This window comes from Tachyglossus aculeatus, chromosome 11 (genome assembly GCF_015852505.1).
Source record: "Tachyglossus aculeatus isolate mTacAcu1 chromosome 11, mTacAcu1.pri, whole genome shotgun sequence".
NCBI classification, from domain to species: domain Eukaryota; kingdom Metazoa; phylum Chordata; class Mammalia; order Monotremata; family Tachyglossidae; genus Tachyglossus; species Tachyglossus aculeatus.
The window spans coordinates 14,657,472-14,669,290 of NC_052076.1; the positions used below are offsets into that span (position 1 = coordinate 14,657,472).

Sequence of the window (11,819 nt, forward strand, 5' to 3'; positions counted from 1 at the left end):
TAAGCACTTGGGAAGTAGAATTTGGCAACAAACAGAGACAATCCCTACGCGACAACGGGCTCACAGTCTACACAGTACTCTCCCAACTAGTTGGTCCAGTGCTTTGCAGACAGTAAGTGTTCGGTCAACATTACAAGTTGATGGACTAGCAAACTTCACAGGCAAAACAATAAGTGTCAGGGTGCCCGTTACAGTATGAGTTATTCCTGAGGGGATGGGGGATGACTTTTTTTTCCCCTTGGGAAGGAGCAGACTTGGCCTTAATAATAATAATAATAATAATGATGGCATTTATTAAGCACTGTTCTAAGCGCTGGGGAGGTTACAAGGTGATCAGGTTGTCCCACGTAGGCTCACAGTCTTAATCCCCATTTTACAGATGAGGGAACTGAGGCCCAGAGAAGTGAAGTGACTTGCCCAAAGTCACACAGCTGACAGTTGGCGGAGTTTATTGTAACACTGGCCCCTGCCAGAGGCAGAGGCTGGAAATTGCAAATGTGCCCATCGGTTTGAAATCTGTCCCAATCCCCACCTTCTGCCCAGACCCCCAAGGCTTTCTCCAGTCCCCTCCCCTGTTCAGAATAATAATAATAATAATGATGGCATTTTTTAAGCGCTTACTATGTGCAAAGCACTGTTCTAAGCGCTGGGACTAACCAGGGCCACACGGAGGCCCCCATTTTCAGGCCCATAGGCCCCCACACTAGAGCTGGGGTCTCAACCAAGCCAGCCCTCCTCACGAGGCCTGCTTTGTGTCCCCCAGAGAGAGCAGAGTGGGCAGAAGGGCAGGAGGACACTGAGCCGGGGACAGCTGGGGGCCAGAGAGGAGAGACGGGGCGGGGAGACGAACTGGCGGCCGACGGCATTTATTGTTCCAATACAAAATTCCCGATGCGCTTTTAAAAAAATCTTCTTAAAAAAAAACCAGACGGGCAGGCACTGCAGTGCCCGGGGTGACGGGGCGGGTGGGGGGAAAAAACCTGAAATCGAAGCAGAAAACAGGCTACGGTCCAAAGCATTTGGGCCGGTCCAGGCAAGACGAACCACCGTCTCTGGGGTGGGGGAGTGTGGGCGCCTGGAGGGGTCAAGAGGCCTCAAAGGATGCCTTTCCTTATCCCACCCCCAACAACTGCCAACTTTCTTTACTCAGCGTGCTTTGATCGCCAACTCTCCAAGAAGGAGAAAGTGTCCAATGTCCGGGATGGGGTGGGAGATGCCAAGGAGAAGCCATCTCCTCTCACCTCTTCCCTGACTTTGGGGCCCCAGCCCTTCCCAGTGCTGGACCAGTGATCCCCCCGACCCACCAGCAGTTACCCTGGAGTCTCAGCTGCAGGGGAAGAAACTGGACCCCCAGGATCCCCTCTGGGTCTCTTCCCTGCAGTGGCAGGACTACCACCTCCGCTGCCCCACTGTCCATTGAAGGCTCGGGGTCTCAGTCCCCCGTGAGTAGAAAAATAATAAATAGGCCTTTCCCTCCGCGGGGCTCTTAGAAAAATAACGCCGCTCTCCTTTCGGCTTCGGCTCCCGGAGTCCAGAGGTCAAGGGGCTGGGAGTCAGTCGGCAGTGGCGTGGGATTTCATCCACTCGAGCCCAGCGGGGAGTCTGCGGGGAAGGAGGGCAGAGCTGGGGTCACGGTGGGATCCTGGTGGCTGCGCAGACCCACACTCCCCTCCCCGGGGCAAGGGAGTGAGGGAGCAGGTGAGCTTCCGACTGGCTACCGCAGAGGCGGCAAGACGGGACGGGCCTTTGAGTGCCTCAGCCGCCGGGCCCGGCTGCCTCGCCCAGCAGCTGTGGCACTCTGTAACCCTCCTCCATGAACTTCGGGTGGACCCACAGAGCAGACAGTGCCTTGCTACCCAGCTTCGGAAGGGGCCTGCCGCTCTGCTAGCCGGGCCCCGGGCTCCCATCCGTCTTGCTGGACGGGGTGACTCAAGCAGGGTGGGGAAGACAGGGTTGGGCACTGCCCACGAAGCCACGATGCACCAACCTGTGCTGGCTGGAGTTCCCAACCCAAGACTTCCAAACCCAGCCTCCACACCCTCCCCTCCCACTGTCGCTGACTCTGAGGGCCCGGAAGGTGGAATCGGGACCCCTGGAGCCCTCCAGTTCGAGCTGGGGGTCCGGGGACCCCTGGACCAAGAGCGGGTAGAGGACAGGTGGCGGAGAGGGGGAGCCCAGCACATACCCCTCCCCCGTGAGGGCACAGCAGCCCTGGATGTGCCAGGGGTGATCCTTGATGGCGCTGAGAGTCAGGGTCTTCGAGATCTCCGACGTGGTCATCGAATCCTTCACGTCCTGTTTGTTGGCGAAGATGAGCACAGCCGCATCCCGGAGGTCCTGTCCGCAGAGGGGAAAACCACCCTTCCCCCTGTCAGACCGACTCCCCGCCACCTCCCCCAATCCCCTTAAGCCCAGATCCTACCATCGGTGGAGAGGGTGGCAGCACAGAAGCTCACTTCAGGGTCCAGGGGGCCTTCAGGTCTCCCAAACTGACCATCCCCCAGACCCGTTGCAAAGCTCTAACCACCCCCCGACCCGTGACCGCCGGTCTCCAGGGCCGTGGAGGAAGTCCACAGGGAATCCCCCTCTCCCAGCACCCCCTCCTCCCCAAGAAACCTATCTGATGTAAGTTCACTGTGGGCAGGGAATGTGTCCGTTTATTGTTACACTGTACTCTCCCCAAGCACAGTACTACTACTGTAGTAAGTGCTCTGCACCCATTAAGTGCTCAGTAAATATAATTGAAGGAGCTGTTAATTGTTAGTGGGGGTTTCCATTCTACCTCATGGGCCAACATCCTGTAAAGCTCCTCTCGAGTCACCGTAAGCCGCTCTCGGTCCGTGCTGTCTATCACCAGGATGACAAACTGGGAGGGGGAAGGGGTGAGGGTCAGAGGCCTCGGCCAGCCAACCTCAGGGGCTGGAGAAGGCCTCTGTCGGTCAGCAGGGTGGGGAGGATGGGAGCTCCCTCCTCTGCCATCTGCTTCCCCGGGCAGCTCTGACACCCTGAAATAGACCAGTCCAACTCAGCTCCACAGCCTGCCAGAGGGACTTTTCTCTAAGGAGGGGGTGCTGGTCTCCAGGGACAATTATTATCACTCTTATCAGTAATAATAATTTGCTAAGCATTTACTATATGCTCAAACATTGAACTAAGCGACAGGGTAAACAGAAGCAGTACGGCCTAGGGGGAAAAGCCTGGAATTCTGATTGATTGAGACAGTGAGCCCCACGTGGGACAGGGACTTTGTCCAACTCTATCTGCTTGCATCCACCCTGGCACCTAGTACAGTAAAAGTAAGCACTTTTAACATATACCACAATTATTACTATTATTACTGTTATTCTGAGGATCTGCCTGCTGGATGACTGGGCAAGTCACTTAATTTTCTGGGCTTCAATCTCCTCACCTGTACAATGGGGATTCAATATCTGTCTTTCCTCCCCCTTAAACTAAGAGCCTCATGTGAGATAATAATAATAATTATGGTATTTGTTAAGTGCTTTACTATGTGCCAGGCACTGTACTAACCACTGGATAAAGATTGTGTCTGGCCTAATTATCTTCTATCGACCCCAGTGCTTAGTGAGGTGGTTGGCACCACAGTAAATACTATTATTATACAAGATAATCAGGTCAGACACAGTCCCTGACCCACACGGGGCTCCCGGTCTAAGAGGAAGGGAGCAGGAGATGCTGGGAATAATCTCAGCAGCTCTGGGCACGTCTATAATAAGAACTGTGGTATTTCGTAAGTGCTTATTATGTAGCAGGCACTGTAGTAAATGCTGGGGTGGATACAAGCAAACTGGGATGGACACAGTCCCTGTCCCACGTGGGGCAAACAATCTCAATTCCCATTTTACAGATGAGAGAACTAAGGCCCAGAGAAGTGAAGTGACTCGCACAAGGCCACACAACAGACAAGTGGCGGAGCCAGGATTAGAACTCATGGCCTTCTGACTCCCAGGCACTATGTCACGCTGCTTCCCACGTCAGTGATGTGATCCCAGAAACTGGATTGGGGCTGGGGAGGGGGAGCTCCCAAATCCAAACTGGATCAGACTCCGTGGAAGGCTGATCTAACCCTTCCAGCTCTAAGCTTGCCCATCCTGTGGATCTTGAGCAATCGGGCTTGGGGCCACGTGCCACCTTGACGTCTTCTTGAATGACCCGTCCGGACTTCCCCTCTCCTCGGCTTAATTCTCCTTTCCAAATCTGGGTGGAAAGAAGGGGCCGGTAATTTCATCCAGAGACGTCAAGGCGAAATGAGGGAGTGTTGATTGAGACAGTGAGCCCCATGTGGGACAGGGACTTTGTCTGCTTGTATCCACTCCAGCACTTAGTACACTGCCTGACACATAATAAGCACTTTTAACAAATACCACAATTATTACTATTATTACTAGTATTCTGAGGACCTGCCTGCTGGATGACTTCGGGCAAGTCACTTAATTTTCCTGGGCTTCAATTTCCTCATCTGTATAATGGAGATTCAACATCCGTCTTCCCTCCCCCTTAAACTAGGAGCCTTATGTGGGATAAAGACAGTGTCTTTGTGGGCCCAGTGTTGGGAGAAAGAGGAACTCGAGGGCAGTGAGAGGGAGAAGAAAACACCAAGCAACTTCTCCACCCTGGGCCTAGCTGAATCCTGGACTGACCATTGCCCTGTAGACAGCCTCCCCCATCCCCTGAAGGCCAGTCACAAAGCGCTCTATAAGCGCTGGGGTAGATACAAGATAATCAGGCCAGACACAGTCTTTATCCCACACAAGGCTCCTAGTTTAAGGGGGAGGGAAGACGGATATCGAATCCCCATTATACAGATGAGGAAATTGAAGCCCAGGAAAGTTAGGTGACTTGCCCAAAGTCATCCAGCGGGCAGGTCCTCAGAATAACAGTAATAACAGTAATAATTGTGGTATTGGTTAAAAGTGCTTATTATCAATCAATCAATCAATCGTATTTATTGAGCACTTACTGTGTGCAGAGTACTGTACTAAGCGCTTGGGAAGTACAAGTTGGCAACATATAGAGACAGTCCCTACTCAACAGTGGGCTCACAGTCTAGAAGGGGGAGACAGAGAACAAAACCAAACATATTAACAAAATAAAATAAATAGAATAGATATGTACAAGTAAAATAAATAAATAGAGTAATAAATAAGTACAAACATATATACAGGTGCTGTGGGGAAGGGAAGGAGGTAAGATGGGGGGATAGAGAGGGGGGTGAGGGGGAGAGGAAGGAGGGGGGCTTAGTCTGGGAAGGCCTCCTGGAGGAGGTGAGCTCTCAGTAGGGCCTTGAAGGGATGTGTCAGGCACTGTACTAAGACAAGCAGATAGGGTTGGACAAAGTCCCTGTCCCACGTGGGGCTCACTGTCTCAATCAACCAGAATTCCAGGCTCTTTCCCCTAGGCCATACTGCTTCTGTTTACCTTGTCGCTTAGTTCAATGTTTGAGCATATAGTGGATGCCAAGTGGAGCAGAGCAACCAGCCGGCTGAGCTTGGACACCCCCAGGCTCAGGGCCCAGAGGATGGGGCAGAGTGACGCCTTGCCCAGACGCACCTCAGTGTTGGAGTAGTAAGTGTTCCACGTGGAGCGGAGCGTCTCTTGGCCCCCGATGTCCCACATGAGAAAGTGCGTCTTCTGCAGGGTGATCTCCTCCACGTTGCTGCCGATGGTGGGTGACGTGTGGACCACCTCATTCATCAGGCTGAGAGGAACAAAGGCCCCCACTCAGGGCTCTGGACGTTCCCCCACTCCCCACCCGGCTCTTCCCAACGCTTAGTAATAATAATAATGGCATTTGTTAAGCGCTTACTATGGGCAAAGCACTGTTCTAAGCGCTGGGGAGGATACAAGGAGATCAGGTTGTCCCACGTGGGGTCCACAGTCTTCATCCCCATTTTACGGATGAGGTAACTGAGGCACAGAGAAGTGAAGTGACTTGCCCGAAGTCACACAGCTGACAAGCGGTGGAGCCAGGATTAGAACCCATGACCTCTGACTCTCAAGCCCATGCTCTTTCCATTGACAGTGCTGTGCCCAGAGTAAGCGCTCAATAAATACGACTGAACAAATGAAGGAATGACCCCAGGCCCGGGGCTCCGGGCCAGTCCTTCCCCTCCCCAACCCGTGGAGGGGGAGACGCTCACAACTGATAGAGAATGGTGGTCTTCCCCGCGTTGTCCAGCCCGACGATGATCACCTTGTGTTCTGAAGGGAGAGATGGACCGGGTCAGGCCAGGGCCCCCTTTTCACTCATTCATTCATTCAATCGTATTTATTGAGCGCTTACTGTGTGCAGAGCACTGTACTAAGCGCTTGGGAAGTCCAAGTTGGCAACATCTAGAGACGGTCCCTACCCAACAGTGGGCTCACAGTCTAGAAGGGGGAGACAGAGAACAAAACAAAACATATTAACAAAATAAAATAAATAGAATAAATATGTACAAATAAAATAGAGTAATAAATCCATACAAACATATATACATATATACAGGTGCTGTGGGGAGGGGAAGGAGGTAAGGTGGGGGAGAGGGGGAGAGGAAGGAGGGGGCTCCTTGCCCACGCCATCATCCTAATCACTTTTCCCGCTCACCCAAACCACAGAGAGGTTGGGCAGGCAACCCTCATTTCCAACTCCCTCTTTGCCACCCTGATTTGCTCCCTTTATTCCCCCCTCCCTCAGCCCCACAGCACTTACATACATAGCCATAATTTATTTATCGATATTCACGTCCGCCTCCCCCACTAGACCGCGAGCTCATTGTGGGCAGGGACTCTGACTACCAGCTCTGTTGAATGGTACTCTCCCAAGTGCTCAGTACACTGCTCTGCACATAGTTCTGATGACTTGACACCTGTCCACATGTTTTGTTTTGTTGTCTGTCTCCTCCTTCTAGACTGTGAGCCCGTTGTTGGGTAGGGACCGTCTCTATACGTTGCCAGCTTGTACTTCCCAAGCGCTTAGTACAGTGCTCTGCACACAGTAAGCGCTCAATAAATATGATTGAATGAATGAATGAATGAATGAATTTTCCCCACTCACCCAAACCACAGAGAGATTGGGCAGGCAACCCTCATTTCCAACTCCCTCTGTGCCACCCTGATTTGCTCCCTTTATTCCCCCCTCCCTCAGCCCCACAGCACTTACATACATAGCCGTAATTTATTTATCGATATTCACGTCCACGTCCCCCAATAGACCGCGAGCTCGTTGTGGGCAGGGACTCTGACTACCAGCTCTGTTGAATGGTACTCTCCCAAGTGCTCAGTACAGTGCTCTCCACATGGTTCTGATTACTTGACACCTGTCCACGTGTTTTGTTTCGTTGTCTGTCTCCTCCTTCTAGACTGTGAGCCGGTTGTTGGGTAGGGATCGTCTCTATATGTTGCCAGCTTGTACTTCCCAAGCGCTTAGTACAGTGCTCTGCACACAGTAAGCGCTCAATAAATATGATTGAATGAATGAATGAATGAATTTTCCCCACTCACCCAAACCACAGAGAGATTGGGCAGGCAACCCTCATTTCCAACTCCCTCTGTGCCACCCTGATTTGCTCCCTTTATTCCCCCCTCCCTCAGCCCCACAGCACTTACATACATAGCCATAATTTATTTATTGATATTCACGTCCGCCTCCCCCACTAGACCGCCAGCTCGTTGTGGGCAGGGACTCTGACTACCAGTTCTGTTGAATGGTACTCTCCCAAGTGCTCTGCACATGGTTCTGACGACTTGACACCTGTCTACATGTTTTGTTTTGTTGTCTGTCTCCTCCTTCTAGACTGTGAGCCCGTTGTTGGGTAGGGACCGTCTCTATATGTAGCCAGCTTGTACTTCCCAAGCGCTTAGTACAGTGCTCTGCACACAGTAAGCGCTCAATAAATATGATTGAATGAATGAATGAATGAATTTTCCCCACTCACCCAAACCACAGAGAGATTGGGCAGGCAACCCTCATTTCCAACTCCCTCTTTGCCACCCTGATTTGCTCCCTTTATTCCCCCCTCCCTCAGCCCCACAGCACTTACGTACATAGCCGTAATTTATTTATCGATATTCATGTCCGCGTACCCCACTAGACTGCGAGCTCGTTGTGGGCAGGGACTCTGACTACCAGCTCTGTTGAATGGTACTCTCCCAAGTGCTCAGTACAGTGCTCTGCACATGGTTCTGATGACTTGACACCTGTCCACGTTTTGTTTAGTTGTCTGTCTCCCCCTTCTAGACTGTGAGCCCGTTGTTGGGTAGGGACCGTCTCTATATGTTGCCAGCTTGTACTTCCCAAGCGCTTAGTACAGTGCTCTGCACATAGTAAGTGCTCGATAAATACGATTGAATGAATAGTAAGCGCTTAATAAAAACAATTAAAGAGGAAGGAATGGGGCTGCTCAGAGACATCCAGGCTGCCAAGGAGCCGGGCCCAGCCGGAGAGAGGAGACCCACGGAGGGCCTGGCTGGTGGATGGGGTGGGGTGGAATAAAGAGGGGAAGGGAGGGAGAGGGAGTCCAGGCAGCTGGACTCACAATCGGAGGAAACGGTCGCCTTCCCACCCGCCACACACATTCACACGCCACATTCCCACACCCACGTCCCCTCCATAAGACAATGGGCTTGCCCACTGCCCCAGCTGGGAAAGGGGCAATGGGAGGGCAGAGGAAGAGGAAAAGGCCAACTGGAGGCCAAACTGATGGAGGGGGGACCCTCAGGGATGGAGCTACCCTTCTTTTCTTCCTCCCCCTCACCGAGCGGAGACTAAGACCCCCTTTCCCAGATCCCACTTTTCCTCAGCTCCCTCTCCCCTCCACTCGCTCCCTTTGCTCTACCCTTGTATATATAGGTACATATCTAAAATTCTATTTATTTGTATTCATGCCTGTTTACTTGTATTGACGTGTATACATCTATAATTCTATTTATTTAGAGGGATGCTATTGATGCCGGTTTACTTGTTTTGATGTCTGTCTTGCCCCTTCTAGACTGTGAGCCCGTTGTGGGCAGAGATTGTCTCTCTCTATTGCTGAGTTGTACTTTCCAGGCGCTTGGTACTGTGCTCTGCACACAGTAAGTGCTCAAAAAATACGAGTGAATGAATGAATGAATGAATGAATGAATGAATGAATGAGTTCCTGTTGTGAGTTGGGAAGCAGTGAAAGGGAGAAGGGGGAAAGGGGAGAGGAGGAGAAGGGGCTCTCTCTGTTTACGGGATCACTTCACTTTCTCTCCCCTCCTCTTTGCTCCTCCCTGTCCCACTCTCTCCCTCCCCCAGCCCACTCTCCTCTCCCACAGACTTGAACCCCGGGACCCCCCGGCTCCCCAGCCTACTCCCCTCTCCCACAGACTTTCACTCCGGGACCTACCCCCCCCCCCCCCCTCGGCTTCCCAGCCCACTCCTCTCTCTCCCAGACTTTCACTCCAGTCCCCTCCGGCTTCCCAGCCCAATCCCCTCTCCCCCAGAATTTCACTATAGGAACCCCAGCTTCCCAGCCCACTCCCCTATCGCCCAGACTTTCACTCCAGTCCCCGCCCCCCCCCGGCTTCCCAGCCCACTCCCCTCTCCCCCAGACTTTCACTCCAGGCCCCCCCCCCCCCCCCGCGGCTTCCCAGCCCACTCCCCTCTCCCCCATGACAATCCCTCCAGGCCCCCCCGGCTTCCCAGCCCACTCCCCTCTCCCCCAGACTTTCACTCCAGGCCCCCCCCCCCCCCCCCGCGGCTTCCCAGCCCACTCCCCTCTCCCCCATGACAATCCCTCCAGGCCCCCCCCGGCTTCCCAGCCCACTCCCCTCTCCCCCAGACTTTCACTCCAGTCCCCCCCCCCCCCGGCTTCCCAGCCCACTCCCCTCTCCCCCAGACTTTCACTCCAGTCCCCCCCGGCTTCCCAGCCCACTCCCCTCTCCCCCAGAATTTCACTCCAGGAACCCCAGCTTCCCAGCCCACTCTCCGCCATGACAATCCCTCCAGGCCCCCCCGGCTTCCCAGCCCACTCCCCTCTCCCCCAGACTTTCACTCCAGGAACCCCAGCTTCCCAGCCCACTCCCCTCTCGACCAGACTTTCACTCCAGCAACCCCAGCTTCCCAGCCCACTCTCCCCCAGACTTTCACTCCAGGTCCCTCCAGCTTCCCAGCCCACTCCCCTCTCCCCCAGACTTTCACTCCAGAAACCCCAGCTTCCCAGCCCACTCTCCCCCAGACTTTCACTCCAGGTCCCTCCAGCTTCCCAGCCCACTCCCCTCTCCCCCAGACTTTCACTCCAGGCCCCCCGGCTTCCCAGCCCACTCCCCTCTCCCCCGGACTTTCACTCCAGTCCCCTCCGGCTTCCCAGCCCACTCCCCTCTCCCCCAGACTTTCACTTCAGTCCCCCCAGGCTTCCCAGCCCACTCCCCTCTCCCCCAGACTTTCACTCCAGTCCCCCCAGGCTTCCCAGCCCACTCTCCCCCAGACTTTCACTCCAGGCCCCTCCAGCTTCCCAGCCCACTCCCCTCTCCCCCAGAATTTCACTCCAGGCCCCCCGGTTTCCCAGCCCACTCCCCTCTCGCCCAGACTTTCACTCCAGGAACCCCAGCTTCCCAGCCCACTCTCCCCCAGACTTTCACTCCAGGTCCCTCCAGCTTCCCAGCCCACTCCCCTCTCCCCCAGACTTTCACTCCAGAAACCCCAGCTTCCCAGCCCACTCTCCCCCAGACTTTCACTCCAGGCCCCTCCAGCTTCCCAGCCCACTCCCCTCTCGCCCAGACTTTCACTCCAGGCCCCCCGGCTTCCCAGCCCACTCCCCTCTCCCCCGGACTTTCACTCCAGTCCCCTCCGGCTTCCCAGCCCACTCCCCTCTCCCCCAGACTTTCACTTCAGTCCCCCCAGGCTTCCCAGCCCACTCCCCTCTCCCCCAGACTTTCACTCCAGTCCCCCCAGGCTTCCCAGCCCACTCTCCCCCAGACTTTCACTCCAGGCCCCTCCAGCTTCCCAGCCCACTCCCCTCTCCCCCAGACTTTCACTCCAGGCCCCCCCAGCTTCCCAGCCCACTCCCCTCTCCCCCAGAATTTCACTCCAGGCCCCCCGGTTTCCCAGCCCACTCCCCTCTCGCCCAGACTTTCACTCCAGGAACCCCAGCTTCCCAGCCCACTCTCCCCCAGACTTTCACTCCAGGTCCCTCCAGCTTCCCAGCCCACTCCCCTCTCCCCGAGACTTTCACTCCAGGAACCCCAGCTTCCCAGCCCACTCTCCCCCAGACTTTCACTCCAGGCCCCTCCAGCTTCCCAGCCCACTCCCCTCTCCCCCAGACTTTCACTCCAGGAACCCCAGCTTCCCACTCCCCTCTTCCCCAGACTTTCACTCCAGGAACCCCAGCTTCCCAGCCCACTCTCCCCCAGACTTTCACTCCAGCTTCCCAGCCCACTCCCCTCTCCCCCAGACTTTCACTCCAGGAACCCCAGCTTCCCAGCCCCCTCTCCCCCAGCCTTTCACTCCAGGCCCCTCCAGCTTCCCAGCCCACTCCCCCTCCCCCAGCCTTTCACTCCAGCTTCCCAGCCCCCTCTCCCCCAGCCTTTCACTCCAGTCCCCTCCAGCTTCCCAGCCCACTCCCCTCTCCCCCATGCCAATCCCCGCAGGCCCCCTCCCGGGCTTCCCAGCCCACTCCCCAGGAGAACTGTTAACCGCAGGGCCCCCCGGGGGCTGCAGACTTCAGCGGAGCCGGTGGGGAGGGGGCTTGCGGGGGGGTCCGGGGCCCCTTACCCTGGTTTCCGAAGATGCTCATCAGCTTGGCCACCAGCTGGCCCATGTCGTGGCGGGGTCCCGGGGCAGGCCGGAGCCCACC

The 11,819-nt window shown here is 55.2% G+C and overlaps 1 protein-coding gene across 2 annotated transcripts; it reads right to left on the reverse strand.

Annotated features, from left to right (window-relative positions):
- Positions 1–402: 402 nt before the first annotated feature.
- ARL5C (ADP ribosylation factor like GTPase 5C) lies at positions 403–11,819 on the reverse strand. 2 transcript variants are annotated; one of them, XM_038754147.1, is made up of 6 exons: positions 11,738–11,819; positions 6,162–6,222; positions 5,572–5,719; positions 2,783–2,866; positions 2,186–2,337; positions 403–1,602 (listed from the first exon to the last, which is right to left on the reverse strand). In XM_038754147.1, exons 1-6 carry the CDS (start codon positions 11,781–11,783, stop codon positions 1,554–1,556), a joined length of 540 nt encoding a protein of 179 aa, XP_038610075.1. In that variant the 5' UTR covers positions 11,784–11,819; the 3' UTR covers positions 403–1,553. The 2 variants fall into 2 exon arrangements, with proteins under 2 accessions (XP_038610075.1, XP_038610076.1); XM_038754148.1 differs by lacking the exon at positions 2,783–2,866.